This window comes from Apteryx mantelli, unplaced genomic scaffold (assembly GCF_036417845.1).
Source record: "Apteryx mantelli isolate bAptMan1 unplaced genomic scaffold, bAptMan1.hap1 HAP1_SCAFFOLD_163, whole genome shotgun sequence".
Taxonomy (NCBI): Eukaryota; Metazoa; Chordata; class Aves; order Apterygiformes; family Apterygidae; genus Apteryx; species Apteryx mantelli.
The window spans coordinates 100,788-117,787 of NW_027118516.1; the positions used below are offsets into that span (position 1 = coordinate 100,788).

Consider the following 17,000-nt stretch of genomic DNA (forward strand, 5'->3'; position numbering starts at 1 on the left):
CCAACTGCCCCAGTGACCCCGTGACTACCACAACTGCCCCGCAGCTGCCTCACGGCAACCCCTGCACCACGGTGACCAACTGCCCCACAGCTGCCCCCCCCCCCCAAGGCCTCCACAGCCCCAAACACGCCCAGAGTTGCAGCTCAGCAAAATAACTTTAATGTCTAGGGGGGGCCAATGTGGGGCTGGGCCACAGGGCCGATGTGGGGCGATGTGGGCCCGGCCGTGGGGCAGCTGTGGGTCAGAGCATCCTCTGCACCAGCTCCAGCGCCTCCAGCACCTTGTGCAGCTCCGCCTCGGCCTGCGCCAGCTGCCGGGACACAGGCTGTGGGGCCGCCCCACGGAGACCCCCACGGGGTCCCCCTGCCCCACAGACACCCCCACCCCACACAGACCCACCCAACAAAGCCCCCCTGGGAGCCCCCCACCCCACAGAGCCCCATGGAAAGCCCCTGCCCCACAGAGAGCCCCCACCCCTGGAAATCCCCCTGCCCCATAGACCCCCCAGCCCCACAGACACTTTGGGCCCCACAGGCACTCCCTGTCCCGAGGGGCCCCCCAGCCCCACTGAGACCCCCCGGAGACCAGGAAACACCAGACCTGCACGAGCAGGAGGGCAGTGCCGGGAGAACCCGCCCCAACCCCAGCCCCACAGCACCTCCCTGGACCCTTCCAGCCCCCCAAGTCGCCCCCCGGGACTCCCCCAGGCCCCCAAGTCACCCCTCCGGACCCTCCCAGCCCCCCCAAGTCGCCCCCCGGGACTCCCCCAGCCCCCCAAGCGCCCCCCAGCCCCCTACCTTGGCAGCGTCGGCCTCCTGCACAGCGGGGGGCACCTTGGCGCCGTACTCGGGGGCGGCCCGGCGCTCCCGCAACCGCTCCAGCTGCCGCCCCAGCTCCTCCCGGCGCCCCCCGAGCTTGGCCAGCTCCTTAGGGGCGTCGATCACCCCCTGCGCGGCCCCCATCAGCCCGTGGGGACGCCAGGGCCCCCGGACGTCTGGGTCCCCCCCTCCGCCGCCGCCACCCCCGCTAAACACCCCCCCCAGCACGGGCCCCCACGAGACGCTGAGCGTCAGGGGCCCCCGCGCCGCCCCTCGTCCCAGACGCCCGGGTCCCTCCCGGTCCCCTGGGTCCCTTGTGCCCCCCCCATCCCGGTCCCCTGGGTCCCTCGTGCCCCCCCCCCCCATCCCGGTCCCCTGGGACCCTCGTGCCCAGGCGCCGGGGCCCCACCTTGAGCAGCAGGTGGACGGTGCAGCGGTCGGAGGCGACGGCGACGGCGCAGCCCGGGGGGGGGCTCTCGCCGGGCTCCAGCACCCGCAGGGCCCCGCAGGACGCCAGGGTCCGGATGTAGCTGCTGCAGCACCGGGCCCGCGCCGCCCACTCCGCCTCCGGGCACTGCAGGAAGCCTGGGGGGGGGGGGCGGGGGGGGGGTCACCCGGACGCCGGGGCCCCCCCGGTGCCCGCCCAGACGCCGGGGCCCCGCCGACCCCCTGCCTGGCTCAGCTCCACCTGCCCAGACGCTGGGGTCCTTCCGCCTCCCCCCAGGACACTGGGGTCCTTCTGCCTCCCCCCAGGACGCGGGGGTCCCCCCCCTCCCCGGCCCGGACGCCGGGGCCCTGGGGCCTACAGTCGGCCCTGCTCCGTGTGAGGTTGTAGTCGGCGCGGAGGGAGCGCAGGGTGCGGACGATGCCCAGGGCGAACTCCATGGTGGCCTCCAGCTCCAGGTCGCGCCAGCAGTACTGCGGGAGGGGGCGGGGGGGGGGGGTCAACGGGGGCCCCCAGACCCCCTCTCACCCCACAACCCTCCGAGACCCCCCAGCCCCCCAAGTCCCCCCAGCCCCAAATCCCCTCTGGGACCTCCAAAACCACGCTGAGGTGCCCCAGGGATCCCCCAACCCCCCCATCACCCCCCAGGGCTCCCTGACTCCTCCCAGCACCCCTGGGACCCCCCCCCCAGACCCCCCGTCGCCCCCGGTACCTGCTGGGGGTCGGGGTAGGGGCTGACGCAGAGGCTGGGGGGGTCCCCGGAGGGGTCGCGGCGCGGCAGCCGCTGCCACAGCTCCTCGGTGACGAAGGGCATGAAGGGCGCCAGGAGCCGCAGCCCCGCGTCCAGGCAGGTGTAGAGGGTGTCCCGCGCCGCCAGCGCCGCCGCCGCCGCCTCCTCGCCGCCGCCGTCCCCGGCTCCATCGGCGTCACCGTCCCCGTCCCCGGCTCCGCGGGCCAGCACCGGCTTCACGCACTCCTGCGCGCCGGCACGTCAGCGCCCGGCACTGTGTCCCATCCCCGAGTGCCCCCCCAACCAACGTCCCCCTCCCTGCGCCCCTGTCTGCAGCGCAGCTCCTGTCCCCGTGTCCCCCCCCGTGTCCCCGTACCAGGTAGACGTCGCAGAGGTCGTACAGCCAGAAGCCGTGGGCGGCCGTGGTGGCGGCGGGGAAGTCGTAGGCGCCCAGGGCCGCCCCGCACTGCGCCACCACCAGGCTCAGGCGGCTCCGGATCCAGCCCTCCGCCAGCCCCACGGCGCCCCGCGGCTGCGGAGACCGGTCAGGGGGGGCCCCCGCAGACCCCCGCCGGGGGGCTCGGGGGTCCCCGCGGCTGGGGGTCCCAGTCGCCCCTATGGGTCAGGGTCTCCTGCTGTGGGTTGGGGCTCAGGGGGAACGGGGGGGGTCTCGGGGAGCCCCCCGTGGGTCAGGGGCACCACCGTGGGTCAGAGTCTACCCCGTGGGTGTGCTACGGCTTGGGAGCCTCGGTGGTCTCCTGTGGGTCAGGGCCCCTTGGGTCAGGGCTGTGGGTTGGGGTCCCCGTGGTCCCCCTGCGGGTCAGGATCCCCCCGTGGGGCAAGGCTGCTGGGGGCTGGGGTCCTGCCATGGTCCCGCTGTGGGTCACGGTCCCCGCCGTGGGTCAGGCCCTCCCCTGCGGTCCCACCATGGGTCAGGTCCCCCCCACAGGTCAGGCCCCTGCACAGTCCCGCCGTGGGTCAGGCCCTCCCCGCGGTTCCACCATGGGTTGGTCCCCCCCACCCCGCAGTCCCGCCGTGGGTCGGGGTCTCCCCCGTGGGCTGGGGCCCCCCCACGGGTCAGCCCCCCATTCCCCCCCCGGGGGCCGCGCGGAGGCACCTGGAGGGCGGCGGGGGGCCGGTACGCGGGGCCCAGCGCCCGCAGCGTGAACCGGGCGCCGTTCCACAGCTTGTTGCAGAAGTGCCGGTAGCCCAGGACTCGCCCCACGTCCAGGTTGATGTCGCGGCCTGCGGGCAGCTGCTGTGGGGCCGGGGCCGGGAGCGACCGGCGGCGCCGTGGGGCGCGAGAGGGGCCGGGGGGGCACATGGGGTGGCCGTGGGGCAGCTGCGGGGCATGTGGGGTGTGCAGGGTGGCAGCTGTGGGGCGGCCGGGGGCGTGCAGGACAGCCATAGGGCATACGGGGTGTACAAGGCGGCTGGGGGGCACGTGGGGTGGACGTGGGGCGGCCGTGGGGCGGCCGTGGGGCGCGCGGGGAGGCCGGGGAGCGGCTGTGGGTCGTACCTTGGGCCGTGTAGGCGCAGAGGGCGAAGCGCAGAGCGTCCGTCCCGCACTCGGGGATCCCGTTGGGGAAGTCGCTTTTCTGGGGGGGGGGCCGGTGTGGGGCAGCCCCACGGCACGGTCAGCCCCCGCCCCTGGCCCCCCCACAGCCCCCCAGGCCCTCCCACCCCATGGCAGCCCCCTCAGCCCCCCCACTGCAGCCCCCCAGGATCCTCCAGACCCCCCTGCCAGCCCCCCAGCGTCCCCAAATCCTCCCCAGCCCCTCGGCAGCCCCCGGCCCCACCTGCCCCCCATGGCCCCCCAGCATCCCCCCAGCCCCCCGGCAGCCCCCCGGCAGCCCCATGGCGCCCCCCATGGCCCCCGGCAGCCCCCCGGCCCCACCTGTCCTTGCCGCGCTCGCTCCAGCTCGGCCGGGTCCAGGTTGCTGCTCTCCAGCTGCGCGTGCAGACCCTGGGGGGGGGGATGGACAGACGAACGTGGGGCCCCCAAACTGGGACCCCCGATCTCCCCCGAGATCCTCCCTGTGCCCCCCCATGGCCCCCCAACCTCCCCTGAGCACCCCCCCAGGCTCCCCCTGTGCCCCCCACGGCCCCCCGACCTCCCCTGAGGGCCCCCCCCAAACCTCTCCTGCTCCCCCCAGGCTCCCCCTGCGCCCCCCCAAGCCCTCTGCACCCCCCCACATCCCCCCACCCCACGTCCCCGCTGCCCCCTTTGCGCCCCCCCGGCCCCGTGGCACCTCGAGGGAGATGCCGGTGACGACATCCAGGGGGTCGATGACGTTCCCCAGCGACTTGCTCATCTTGCGCCCGTGGGCGTCGCGGACCACAGCGTGCAGGTAGACCTGGGGGGCGCGACGGGGGTTGGGGGGCCCCGGGGCGCTTTGGGGGTCTCCGGTGGGGCTTGGAGGTCCCCGGGGGTGTTAGTGGGGTCCCAGGCGGTTGGGGGTGCCCCTGGGGCAGTATGAGGGTCCCCGGGGGGTGGCTCAGGGTCCCCGGAGCAGTTTGGGTGTCCTCAGGGCAGTTCTGGCATCCCGGGGGGGGGGGGCACTTAAGGAGTCCCTGGGGGGTCTGGGGTCTGCGGGGGCAGCTGGGGGTCCCTGTGGGGGCAGGGGGGGTCCCGGGGTGCAGCTGGGGCTCTGGGGGGGCAGCTGGGGGTCCCTGTGGGGGCAGGAGGGGTCCCGGGGTGCAGCTGGGACTCTGGGGGGGCAGCGGGGGGCCCCTGCAGGGGCAGTGGGGGTCCTGGGGGGGCAGCTAGGGTCCCTGTGGGGGGCAGCTGGGGGTCCCTGCAGGGGCAATTGAGGTCCTGGGGGGGCAGCGGGGGTCCCTGCAGGGGCAGCGGGGGTCCTGGGGGGGCAACTGAGGTCCTGGGGGGGGCAGTGGGGGTCCTGCAGGGGCAGTGGGGGTCCTGGGGGGGCAGTGGGGGGTCCTGGGGGGGCAGCTGGGGGCCCCTGCAGGGGCAGTGGGGGGTCCTGGGGTGCAGCTGGGGCTCTGGGGGGCAGCTGGGGGTCCCTGCAAGGGCAATTGAGGTCCTGGGGGGGCAGCGGGGGGCCCCTGCAGGGGCAGTGGGGGTCCCTGCAAGGGCAATTGAGGTCCTGGGGGGGCAGCTGGGGCTCTGGGGGGGCAGCGGGGGTCCCTGTGGGGGGCAGCTGGGGGTCCCTGCAGGGGCAATTGAGGTCCTGGGGGGGCAGCTGGGGGCCCCTGCGGGGGCAGCGGGGGTCCCGGGGGGGGCAGCGGGGGGGTCCCGGGGGGCAGCGGGCAGCGCACCTCGCGGAAGGGCAGCCTGCCGGTGAGCGCCAGCCCCAGCATCACCATGCGGGCGACCCAGAAGAAGAGGATGTCGTGGCCCGTCTCCAGCAGCGTCCCGGGGTAGAAAACCTCCAGCTCCTCGCTCTGCGGGGCCGCGCGCGCCGGGTCCCTCGGGGCCGGGGGGGGGGGGCGGGGGGGGCTCCGGCCCTGCCCTGCCCCCGCACCGGGGTCCCCCCCGGACACGAGGGTCCCCCCAGCCCCCCCCCCCCCCAACGCACGCTGGGGTCCCCCCAGACGCCGGGTCCCTCGGGGCCGGGGGGCTCCAGCCCCGCACCGCACCGCACGCCGGGGTCCCCCCAGCCCCCCCATACACCAGGGTCCCCCCGGCCCCCCCCCGCACTCCCCCTGGACACCAGGTCCCCCCCAGCCCCGCCCCGGACGCCGGGGCCCCCCGGACGCCGGGGCCCCCACTCACGGGCTCGGGCCAGCCGAAGATGGAGAAGGGGAAGAGGCCAGAGGAGAACCAGGTGTCCAGGACGTCCTCGTCTGCGGGAGAGCAGGTCGGGGGGGCCCAGTGCTCCCCCCAGTACCCCCCGGTGCTCCCAGCGCTCCCCCCAGTATCCCTCAGTACCCCCCGGTGCTCCCAGTACCCCCAGTGCTCCCCCCAGTACCCCCCGGTGCTCCCAGTGCCCCCAGTGCTCCCCCCAGTATCCCCCAGTACCCCCCCGGTGCTCCCAGTACCCCCAGTGCTCCCCCCAGTATCCCCCAGTACCGCCCGGTGCTCCCAGTACCCCCAGTGCTCCCCCCAGTACCCCCCGGTGCTCCCAGTGCCCCCAGTGCTCCCCCAGTATCCCCCAGTACCCCCCGGTGCTCCCAGTACCCCCAGTGCTCCCCCCAGTACCCCCCGGTGCTCCCAGTACCCCCAGTGCTCCCCCCAGTACCCCCCGGTGCTCCCAGTACCCCCAGTGCTCCCCCCAGTACTGCCCGGTGCTCCCAGTGCCCCCAGTGTTCCCCCCAGTATCCCCCAGTACCCCCCGGTGCTCCCAGTACCCCCAGTGCTCCCCCCAGTACCCCCCGGTGCGCCCAGTACCCCCAGTGCTCCCCCCAGTATCCCCCAGTACCCGCCGGTGCTCCCAGTACCCCCAGTGCTCCCCCCAGTATCCCCCAGTGCTCCCAGTGCTCCCCCCCAGTATCCCCCAGTACCCCCTGGTGCTCCCAGCACCCCCAGTGCTCCCCCCAGTATCCCCCAGTGCCCCCCAGTGCTCCCCACTATCTTGTCATTCCCCTTCAGTGCTCCCAGTACCCCCCAGTGCCCCCCAGTACCCCCCAGCCCCCGGCCCCACCTTGCCGCAGGTCGACGCTCTCCGGGGACACCCCGAACGCGCGGGCGGCCTTGGCCCGGGCCTCGTCCTCGCTGCGGCCGCTCACCCAGTACCGCCCGTCCTCGTCCTGCCCCGCAGCGTCAGCCCCACGGCTGCAGCCCCACGGCCCCCCAGCACCCGGCCCCCCAGCACCCGGCCCCACGGCACCCAAGGACCCAGCCCCATGGCCCCCACCCGGCCCCCCAGCACCCAGCCCCCCAGCACCCGGCCCCACGGCACCCACAGCACCCAAGGCCCCAGCCCCACGGCACCCACCCATCCCACAGCACCCAGCCCCACAGCACCCATGGTCCTGGCCCCACAGCACCCAGCCCCATGGCACCCAAGGCCCCGGCCCCACGGCACCCACCCGGCCCCACAGCACCCATGGTCCTGGCCCCACAGCACCCAGCCCCATGGCACCCATGGCCCCCACCCACTCCCCAGCACTCAGCACCACGGCACCCACCCGGCCCCACAGCACCCAGCCCCACGGCACCCAAGGCCCCGGCCCCACGGCACCCATGGTCCTGGCCCCACGGCCCCCACCTGGCCCCACAGCCCCCACCTGACCGCCTGGTGCCACCAGCCCCGTGACCAAGTTCCCAGCTGACGTCCCTGCAGCCCCCCAGACTGCCCCGGCACCCACGAGGCCCCCGGCCCCACGGCGGACCCAGCGCCCCAGACACCCCCCGGCCCCACCCCGACCCACCTCTCCGGGCGGCACGGCGGGGTCGCGCACGGTGACGAAGTACGCGGGGATGCGGTGGCCCCACCACAGCTGCCGCGAGATGCACCAGTCCCTGTGGCAGGGGCACGTCGGGGGCTGCCCCACGGCACCAGGGGGCAGGGGGGGCCACGGGGCAGGCGTGGGGCTCACCAGACGTCTGCTCACAGGGACCAGGTGGAGAAGCGGCTGTGGGGCAGGACGTGGGGGTCCCCGGGCCATGGGGCAGGGGCTATGGGGCGGGGGCTATGGGGCGGGGGGCTCACCGTATGTTGTCCATCCACTGGAACCAGGTGCGCGTGTGGCCGTGGGGCAGGATCCGCAGGTCCCCCCGGCGCACGGCCTCGGCCGCCCCCCGCGCCAGCCCCTCGCAGCGCACGTACCACTGCGGCTTCAGCAGCGGCTCCACCACGTCCTTGGAGCGGCTGCGGGAGCCCCGGTCAGACCCACGGCGACCCACGGACACCCCACGGCGACCCACGGACCCCCCACGGCCCCCCAGGCACCACTGCGGCTTCAGCAGCGGCTCCACCACGTCCTTGGAGCGGCTGCGGGAGCCCCGGTCAGACCCACGGCGACCCACGGACACCCCACGGCGACCCACGGACCCCCCACGGCCCCCCAGGCACCACTGCGGCTTCAGCAGCGGCTCCACCACGTCCTTGGAGCGGCTGCAGGAGCCCCGGTCAGACCCACGGCGACCCATGGACACCCCACGGCGACCCACGGACCCCCCACGGCCCCCCAGGCACCACTGCGGCTTCAGCAGCGGCTCCACCACGTCCTTGGAGCGGCTGCGGGAGCCCCGGTCAGACCCACGGTGACCCACGGACACCCACCACGACCCACAGACACCTCACAGCAATCTATGGCCACCCCTGGACACCCACAGCACCCCACAGCCACTAAGGCCCCCCCCGGTCCCCCCCCCGTCCCCGTGACCGACCTGCAGATGGGCACCACCATGGGGTTGTCCCTGACGCCCCGGAAGAGCCCCTGCTGCTTCAGCGCCTCCAGCACGGCTCCCCGGGCCTCGAACCGCCGCATGCCCTGCAGGACACCGCCAGGTCCCCAACAGGTCCCCGAGGCCCCCCCCCCTTGTCCCCATGCCCCCCAGCGCTGTCACCACCACCTCCCTCGGGGCCCGGCCGTCACCAGTGCAGTTCCGGGATCCCCCCCGTTGCCAGGGTCCGGGGACGCCCCAGCCACCGTGCGCTGGGGGTCCCGTGTCCCTGTAGCCCCCTGTGTGCCCCCCTGTCCCCAAGTATCCCCCCGTGTCCCCCCCGTGTCCCCCCACGTCCCCCCCCCCCCACACGTACCAGGAAAGGGGGGGGCACGTTGACGAGCCGCCCCTCGTCGCTGAGCACGGTGACACAGGGCAGCCCGTGGCGCTGGCCCACCTCGAAGTCGGTGGCGTCGTGGGCCGGGGTGATCTTCACCGCACCTGGGGGCGGAGCCTCTGCAGCGGTGGCCCCGCCCACACCAAGGCCCCGCCCACACCAAGGCCCCGCCCCAGCTCATAACAACTCTAGCTTAACCCCACCCATGGCACCAAGCCCCACCCACCCCAAGGCCCCACCCCAGCCATCATCACCCCCCCCCACAGCTTAGTCCCACCCCCAAGCCCTGCCTGCCCACAGCCCCGCCCCCCTGTGGCCCCGCCCCATACCGGTGCCAAAGGTGACGTCGACGAAGTCATCGTGGATGATGGGGAGGCTCCGGCCCGTGAAGGGGTGACGGACGCGGCGCCCCCGCAGGTGCTGGGGACAGCGCGTCACTGCCCCGCCCACACAGGTCCCGCCCACACCAGCCCCCGCCCCCCCATCCCAGTCCCACCCACCAAGCTCCGCCCAGCACCACCCGGGCCAGCCATGGCTCCGCCCCCCCCGTGCACCCCACCCCAGCAGGCCCCTTCCCCACCCTGGGATAAGCCCCACCCACCAGGACCCGCCTCCACAAGCCCCACCCCTGGCCCCGCCCACCTGGTAGCGAGGGTCCTCAGGGTGCACGGCCACAGCCACATCCCCCAGCATCGTCTCCAGGCGGGTCGTCGCCACGACAACCTCCTCCTCCTCTGGGGGTGGGGTCAGCCTTCCCCAGCCATGCCCCCGTGCCCCAGCCACGCCCCCACACCCCAGCCACGCCCCCCACCGTGTCCCCTCCCCATCCCCGACCATGGCCCCGCACCGTGGGGTGCCCCATCCCTGTCCCTGGGCCGTGTCCCTGCGTCCCCTCCCCGTCCCCATCTCGCCCCCATCCCGCGTCCCCTCCCCGTGCCACGTCCCCATCCCGTCCCGTCCTGCCCCGTCCCCATGTCCCCATCCCACCTCTGTCGCCCGTCCCCTCCCCACACCATGTCCCCCGTCCCCACGTCCCCTCCCTGCGCCACGTCCCCATCCCGTCCCCCATCCCCACATCCCCTCCCCACACCACGTCCTGCCCCCGCGCCGCGTCCCCACGCCGCGTCCCCATGCCCACCGTGGTCCTCCAGGGCGTAGGCGAAGGACACCAGGACCCCAAACTCCACCTTGGCCTCGTAGCCCGGCACCGACAGCAGCGTCCGACCCCCCAGCTCCTTCTTGTCCACCTGCAGCGGCCTCGCCCTGACCACCGTCGCCCCACGGCTGCCCCACAGATGCCCCCCCGCATCCCCTCCTCGCTCACCACACAGCCCTGCAGATGCCCCATGGACGCCACGGCTGCCCCGTGGCCCCTGCAGGTGCCCCACGGAGGCCCCACAGACACCCCATGGCCCCCAGCGTCTTCTCATGTCCGACATCCCCATCCCACCTCAGTGCTGGAGATGGCCGACTTGAGAGCGCAGGAGCGGCCGGGCCCTGTGTCCCACCATGTCCCCCCCCCCGCGTCCCCCAGCCCCCTGTTCCCACCATGTCCCCCCTGCGTCCCCCAGCTCCCCGCGTCCCCCCGTGTCCCACCTCGATGTCGGAGATGGCCGACTTGAGGGCGCAGGACCAGTTGACCAGGCGCTTGCTGCGGTAGATCAGCCCCTCGTCGTGCAGCCGCACGAAGGCCTCGCACACCGCGCGGGAGAGTTTCTGCGCAGAGCCGTCAGGGCCCCTATAGGCCCTTATGGGCCCCACAGCCCCTCAGGGGCCCCTAGAGACCCCCATGACCCCCAGATACTCCACAGACCCTGTTTAAATCCCCACTGACCGCCACAGAGCCCGATGGGCCCCTATAGAGCCCTGTGGACCCTGATGGCCCCTATAGAGCCCTATGGACCCCATGGGCACACCCGGACGCCAGCAGAGCCCCACAGACCCTGCCTGGACCCCCCCAGACCTCTGTAGTCTCCTACGGAGCGCTATAGGCTCTCTGGTGACCATCATAGGTCCCTACAGATCTCTACAGAACCCACATAGACTCCCGCAGCCCCCCTAGAAGTGCGGCGCAGCCCCCAATGGCCCCGATGCCCCCCCCCCGACCTCCCGAGCCCCTTGAGCCCCCCGGCCCGGGCAGCGCCCCGTGCCCCAGCAGCCCCCCGCGGCGTGGGGTCTCCCATCCCCTGCCCCCCCGTCCCCCCACTCACAGGGTCCATGGTGAAGCAGGCCCGGTCCCAGTCCATGGAGGTGCCCAAGCGCTTCAGCTGGTGGTAGATGCGGTCGCCCTTCCTGGGGGGACACCGCAGGGCGATGGGGGGCTGCGGGGGGCCATGGGGGGCAGCTAAGGGGGGGGGCTCTAGGGGCTATTGGGGGAGATGGGGTGCTCTGGGGAGGCAATGGGGGGCAATGGGGGCTGCGGGGGGGCTGTGGAGGGGCTGCGGAGGCTGTTGGGGGCTACAGAGGGGCAATGGGGGGCTATAGGGGTTACAGGGGTTAGGGAGCTATGGGGATGCTGTGGAGCCCCTACGGGGTGGTGGCACCTACAGGGGATACATGTGGGACATGCAATAGCACAGGGGACATATGGGGGACACACAAAGACACATGAGAACACACGAGGACGTGGGGGGACACGGGGGGGACACTCGCTCCTTCCAGCGCCAGACCTCGCGCGGGAAGGGTTCACCGTGGGACCGTGGGGTGGCCGTGAGGGACACGGGGGACACGGGGGGGGACACTTACTCCTCTTTCCAGCGCCAGACCTCGCGCAGAAAAGCTTCGCGCCCCAGCTGGTGCCGCGTCCGCCCCGACTCGCGCCAGAGCCGCCGCTCCACCACCACCTGGGTGGCGATGCCGGCGTGGTCGCAGCCCGGCACCCACAGCGTCGTCGCCCCCCGCATCCGGTGCCTGCCGGGAACGCCCAGCCGTGGGGCAGAGGAACACACGCCGCGCCGTGGGGCAGAGGAACGCCCGTGACGGGCTCTGTGTGGCGGTGGGACCCCCCAGGGAGGGGGTGCAGGGTCCCATAGGGACAGAAGACATGGGGGTCCCACTGGGGGGGTCATGGGGCAGGGGGGTCCCAGGGGCTCCGTGGGGCTCCATGGGGCAGGGGGTCTTGGGGGTACTGCAGGGAGTCTGGGGAACAGGAGGGGTCCCATGGGGGTCCCCGGGGCACCACGAGCTGCTGTGGGGCACCGCAGGGTCACACCATGGGGCAGGAGGGGTCCTGGGCTTCGTTGGGTTCCCAGGGGGTCCAGGGGACAGGAAGGGTCCTGGGGGGTCCCATGGGGCCTGTGGGGTCCCTGGGGGTTGCAGGGGCTCCGTGGAGCAGGGGGGTCCCAGGGGTATCGCAGGGAGTCTGGGGGACAGGAAGGGCCCCATGGGATCCCCGGGGTCCGGGAGCACCGCGGGGGGCACGCCGTGGGGCACGCCGTGGGGCACGGGGTCTCACCAGCGGGCCAGGGCGTCCTGGATGGCGCCGGTGAGCGCGTGGCCGAGGTGCAGCGACCCCGTGACGTTGGGCGGGGGGAGGCACATCATGAAGACGCCGCGAGGGTTGGGCTGCGCCACGCTGGAGCGCTGCGGGGAGCGGGGACGGCACCGCCTCGCACGGGGCCCTCGCACGAGGGCCTTGCACGAGGCACCACCTCGCACGGGGCCCTCGGATGAGCCTCGCACGAGGGCCTCCCCCAAGGGCCTCGCACACGGACACACGCAGGGACCCGGCCTTGCGCAGGGCCTTGCACGGGGCCACCACGTCGCGCCGGGGACTACGCGGGGACGGGGCACGCGGCCTCACGTAACGACACGCGCTCGCACGCTCGCCCCATCCCGACTCACCCCGTACTCGGGCTTGAAAAAGCCCTGCTGCTCCCACCACGGGTACCAGGCCGCCTCCACGTACCGGGGGCTGTACGACTCGGGCATCGGGCCGCTCACGTCTGCGCGGTCCCATCAGTGCTGGCACGCGACGGGCACGGGGCCGGCACGCACCCGCCACGCGACTCACCACGGGACCCGACAGGCTGCCCCCAGCCCAGGCCCCCCAGCCCCATTCCCCCCCCAGCCCCTCTTCCCCCACCCCCACTCCCCCCCCCAGCACCATTCACCCCCTCCAGCCAGCCTCATTCACCCCAGCCCCATTCTTTGCCCCCCGATCCTTTTCCCCCACCCCATTCCCCCCAGTCCTATACATTTCCCCCCCGATCTGCCCCCCACCTGGCCCCTCTCACCCTTCTTCTCCCCCGGGGGGGTCTCCCGGTCGTAGGTGATGACTCCGAGCTCCTTCCGCTCCTTCTTCTCCTTCTTCTCCCCTTTCGCCTTCTTCTGTGGGGCCAGGACGCAGGTGATGACTCCCCGCCGTGGGGCCAGCCCAGCCCGGCCCGCTCTGGGGCACAGCTCCAACCCGCCATGGGGCCCGTCCCCACCTCCTGCTGCTGACTCTTTTCTTTCTTCTGCTGGAATTTCTCCATTTTCTCCCTCTTTTTTGCCTCCTTCTTCAGCTGCGACGCACTCTTGGCCAGGGGGGCGGCCTCTGGCCCCATAGCACCCGGCCCCATGGCCTCAGGCTCCTCTGGGGGGCAGCGGGGTCAGGCCTCAGCACCGCAGCCCCCCGATGCCCAGCCCCACAGTGCCCACGGCCCCCCGACCGCCTTCCACAGCCCCGGCCCCACTCACCCGGGGGGGCGCTGGCAGCCCCCTCTCCGCACAGCACCACGGGCCCCAGCACAGCCCGGAAGTGGGGCTGGTTGACGCACATGAGGAACCAGCGAAGCACGTTGGGGAACGGGGCCCGGGCGGCCGGGCCCAGCACCTGGGGACACGGACACGGATGCCAATCAGCACACGGACATGGATGCCGATCGGCACACGGACATGGATCAGCACAGGCATACGAACGCCGATCGGCACGGCAATGCAGCAGGACACTGGGAACACAGATGTGGCTTGGCACAGGGACACGGAACGTGGCCGGGCACAGGGGATGCAGCTGGGTCATGGCTGGGCACGCAGAGCTGTGCCAGGGCACATGGAGCCACATCAGGACACGTGGGCCGTGCCGTGCCAGGACACGCGGGGACGCGCAGGGATACACAGGAACACGCAGCTCACATGCTGGAAGGGCAGCAGCAGGGCGCAGGTGACGGTGATGTCGGCCAGCGTCACGCTCTCGCCCACCAGGAAGGTCCGGGGCTGCAGGTGGGAGTCCAGCGCCGCCAGTGCCCGCCGCAGCTCCGCGTGCGCCCGCTCCTCCGTCTGCCGCGGGGACCCAGGCGTCCGGAAGTGCCCCGTCCCGGGGGCCCAGGCGTCCGGGGACCCCCAACTCCCCCCCCACGTCCCCCCTAGCCCTCCCGTCCCCAGTCCCCGACCCACTCCCGTAAACTCACCTCCCCAGGTCCCCCCGTCCCTCTGGGGTGCCGTGTCTCAGCCCTCCCGGTCCCCCCTGTCCTGGTCCCAGTCCCCCCCATGCTGCCCCCTCCATCCCTGGTCCCGGTCCCATCCCCGTCCCCCCGGTCCCCCCCGTCCCTCTGGGGCGCCGTGTCCCCTCCCTCCCCGGTATCTCCACGCCGGGGCGCCGGGTCCCGGTTCCCCCATACCTCCCCGCCGGGGCGCCGGGCCGTCACGGCGGCGGCGGGCAGCAGCTCGGCCTCGGCGAAGGCGACCCACTGGCGCACGAGCGCGGCGGCGGCGCCGCGGCCCAGCAGCGCGGGGGGGCTGAGGAAGAGCGCGGCGGCGCCGGGCCCCGCCAGCAGCCGCCCCGCGGGGGTGCGCAGCGCCGGCAGCGCTCCGGGGCCCGGGCCCGGCCCCGCTGCCACCCGCTCCAGCGCCGGCGCCGCCCCGCCGTACCGGGCGGCGATCAGCACCCGCTGCGCCGCCGCGTCCTCGGGCGGCGGCCGCAGGAAGAGCCGCGGCGCCGCCATGGCCGCGGCCCGGGGGCGCCGGGGCTACAGGGGCACCGGGAGGGAGCCCGAGGGCGCCGGAGAGAGGGGCGCTGGCGACGCGGCACAGGAGCGACGGGGGTCGCGGGGGCGGGGCCTGAAGGGGGCGGGGCCGGATGGGCGGGGCCGTCGGTGTCCCGGAGCCGCCGCCGGTACCTGCTGCAGGTGCGGGAGGAACCGCGTGGAGCCGCAAGGACCGCGCATGCGCCCGCCCCGCGCATGCGCCCGCCCTCCGGCTCTCCCCGGATTGGCTGCGGGCGCCGCGCAGGCGCAGTCAGCACAGCATGGGGGGGGTGGCACCTCCCCGACCACAGAGTCGGACGACGCGGCGGGGCAGACCGGCCCCCGCGGGCCACCGAGCGGGTCAGGCGGCCCCTGGCGGCGCGGGCGGGACGCGGCCCGTACAGCCGGGTCCTCCGGGGACCGTTACCTTCCCCCCCCCCCGTCCCAGGCGTCTGGGATCCCCACCATGACCCCGCCACGACACAGAGCCAGGTCTGGGTCCCCATCACCAGCGTTTATTGTGCCCCACTGCCCCCCGGACACCTGGGCTCCACCCACCCGACCCCCCCCAGACCCCCAGGCCGGGGGGGGTTGGGGCAATGGTGAACCCAGGTGTCCCGGCGAGGAAAGGGGGGGCCTCGGGGAGGGATTCGGGCATTGGGGTGAGGTAGAGAAACGGTGGGAGCGGAGTGGGGGAATCCGGCGTCCGGGCGGGGAGGCGACGGGACCCCAGCGTCCGGGGGGGCCCCAGCGTCCGGGCTCACTGCTTCTGCTGCAGGGCCTCCTTGCGGGCAGCGTCCTGGAGCAGCTGCGTGTCGACCTCGTCAGCCGGGAGCTGCACGTAGCGCACGACCGAGCCCCGGATGAAGCAGTTCTTCACCGACAGCTGCGGGGGGACCCAGGTGCCTGGGCGTCAGCAGGGCCCGGGGGACCCGGGCGTTTGGGGAGACCCCGGCATCAGGGTGTCTGGAGCACCACGGCTGGCCTGGGGGGGCCCAGGCATCCGGGCCTTACCATGTGCGGGTACTTCTCGGGGTCAGTGACACTGATATCCGTCAGTTTGATGTTCAGGTACTGCAGGAAAGGGGGGGGAGGGGGGGGGTCACGGCCAGGGAGCCCCGTAGGGCCTGCCCCCCCCATGGGTCCCCTCCACCCCAGAGGCCCCCCCATGGGGCCTTCCCCCCCTCAGGATCCCTTGTCCCCAGAGACCCCCCCTCCATGGGCCTGGCCCCCCGTGGGCCCCGTCCACCCCACAGACCCCCCTGCCCGTGGGTCCAACTAGCCCCTCAGGTCCCGTCCCACCGCGTGGGACCCAGCCCCCCCGGAACCCTCGTGACACCCCCCCCCCCCGTGGGAACCCCCAGCCCCACAATCCCTCCTTGTCCCCCCCCCCCAGTGGTCCCGGCCCCGCTCACCTGGTCCACGGAGTGCAGCGTCCCGCAGATGCTGGGGGGGGGAGAGAGAGTCACCGGGACGCCTCGGTCCCATGGGGGGGGAGGCGACGCCGGGGTCCCATGGGGGGGTGGGGGGAACCTCACCTGAGGTCGTTCTTCAGCTCCACCACGACATCTTTGCCCACGAGGGACTTGAAGAAGGAGTAGAAAAGCTGCGGGGACACAGACACGCGGGTCGCGAGGGGCCGCCGCTGCCCGGGATCCCCCGAGCGCCCCGGCCCCACGACCGGAGCCCGAGACCCCCCCGGAACCCCCGGCCCCGCTGACCATCGCGGCCGCCGCTGCCCCGCGCGCCAGGAAAGCCCGCGAGGCTCCGCCCCCTTCCGCCGCGCGCGGGCCCCGGCGTCCGGACCCCGCCCCCACGGGCGTCCCGCCCCCCGCCATGGCCACGCCCCCGTGGGAGGATCCTCCGCCCTGGCCCCGCCCCGGGCGCGCCCGCGGCACCCGGCCAGGCCGCCGCCGCCCGCGGACTCAGGCGTCCGGGGGTTCTCGACGTCCGGCCGCGCCCCCGCCCCCGCCGATCCCGGCCCGGGCGGGGCAGCCGCGAGCGCACCGGGAGCGCGGGGGGGGGGGGGACGGACAGGGGGGGACGGGAACATGGAGACGGGACAGGGACACAGGGACAGGGGGGACAAGGGAATAGGAACGGGAACACAGAGACGGGAAGGGGACCGGGGGACACGGGGGACGGGGCGGCACTCTGAGACCGAGCCCCCCCCTGAGCCGGGTCCTGCAGCCCCGACCCCATGTCCCCACGTCCCTCTGCCTCGTCCCGTGTCCTCACACCCCCCCGTCCCCCATCCCCTGTCCCATGTCCCCGTGTCGTGTCTCCTGTGCCCCTGTATCCCTGTGCCCTCACACCCCCCCTGTCCATGTCCCCATATCCCTGTGTTCCCCATGTCCCTGGGTCCCTGCACTC

The 17,000-nt window shown here is 74.2% G+C and overlaps 2 protein-coding genes across 2 annotated transcripts; both read right to left on the reverse strand.

The window, feature by feature from the left end:
* Window positions 1-143: 143 nt before the first annotated feature.
* Window positions 144-14,606, reverse strand: VARS1 (valyl-tRNA synthetase 1). Its single transcript, XM_067316884.1, has 30 exons — window positions 14,283-14,606; window positions 13,798-13,941; window positions 13,363-13,498; window positions 13,113-13,258; window positions 12,918-13,011; window positions 12,526-12,626; window positions 12,137-12,264; window positions 11,428-11,592; window positions 10,893-10,974; window positions 10,279-10,398; window positions 9,821-9,929; window positions 9,325-9,416; window positions 9,012-9,102; window positions 8,662-8,786; window positions 8,289-8,392; window positions 7,609-7,767; window positions 7,328-7,418; window positions 6,598-6,703; window positions 5,730-5,800; window positions 5,273-5,398; window positions 4,246-4,350; window positions 3,891-3,959; window positions 3,513-3,591; window positions 3,111-3,238; window positions 2,370-2,525; window positions 1,976-2,239; window positions 1,625-1,736; window positions 1,228-1,403; window positions 798-947; window positions 144-310 (listed from the first exon to the last, which is right to left on the reverse strand). Exons 1-30 carry the CDS (start codon window positions 14,604-14,606, stop codon window positions 242-244), a joined length of 3,822 nt encoding a protein of 1,273 aa, XP_067172985.1. The 3' UTR covers window positions 144-241.
* Window positions 14,607-15,120: 514 nt separating this feature from the next.
* LSM2 (LSM2 homolog, U6 small nuclear RNA and mRNA degradation associated) lies at window positions 15,121-16,434 on the reverse strand. Its single transcript, XM_067316880.1, has 5 exons — window positions 16,349-16,434; window positions 16,166-16,233; window positions 16,043-16,073; window positions 15,642-15,701; window positions 15,121-15,513 (listed from the first exon to the last, which is right to left on the reverse strand). The coding sequence occupies exons 1-5, from the start codon at window positions 16,349-16,351 to the stop codon at window positions 15,388-15,390; spliced, it is 288 nt and encodes a 95-aa protein (XP_067172981.1). The 5' UTR covers window positions 16,352-16,434; the 3' UTR covers window positions 15,121-15,387.
* Window positions 16,435-17,000: the final 566 nt, after the last annotated feature.

Coding starts and splice junctions, on each gene's coding strand:
- VARS1 (XM_067316884.1), bottom strand. CDS start 14,606: ATGGCGGCGCCGCGGCTCTTCCTGCGGCCGCCGCCCGAGGACGCGGCG. Junction 13,259..13,362: donor GGCTGCCAGCGCCCCCCCGG/GTGAGTGGGGCC, acceptor GCTGCCCCCCAG/AGGAGCCTGAGGCCATGGGG. Junction 1,737..1,975: donor CCTACCCCGACCCCCAGCAG/GTACCGGGGGCG, acceptor CCCCTCCCGCAG/TACTGCTGGCGCGACCTGGA.
- LSM2 (XM_067316880.1), bottom strand. Junction 16,074..16,165: donor GAGCTGAAGAACGACCTCAG/GTGAGGTTCCCC, acceptor TCCCCCCCCCAG/CATCTGCGGGACGCTGCACT. Junction 15,514..15,641: donor CCGAGAAGTACCCGCACATG/GTAAGGCCCGGA, acceptor GTCCCCCCGCAG/CTGTCGGTGAAGAACTGCTT.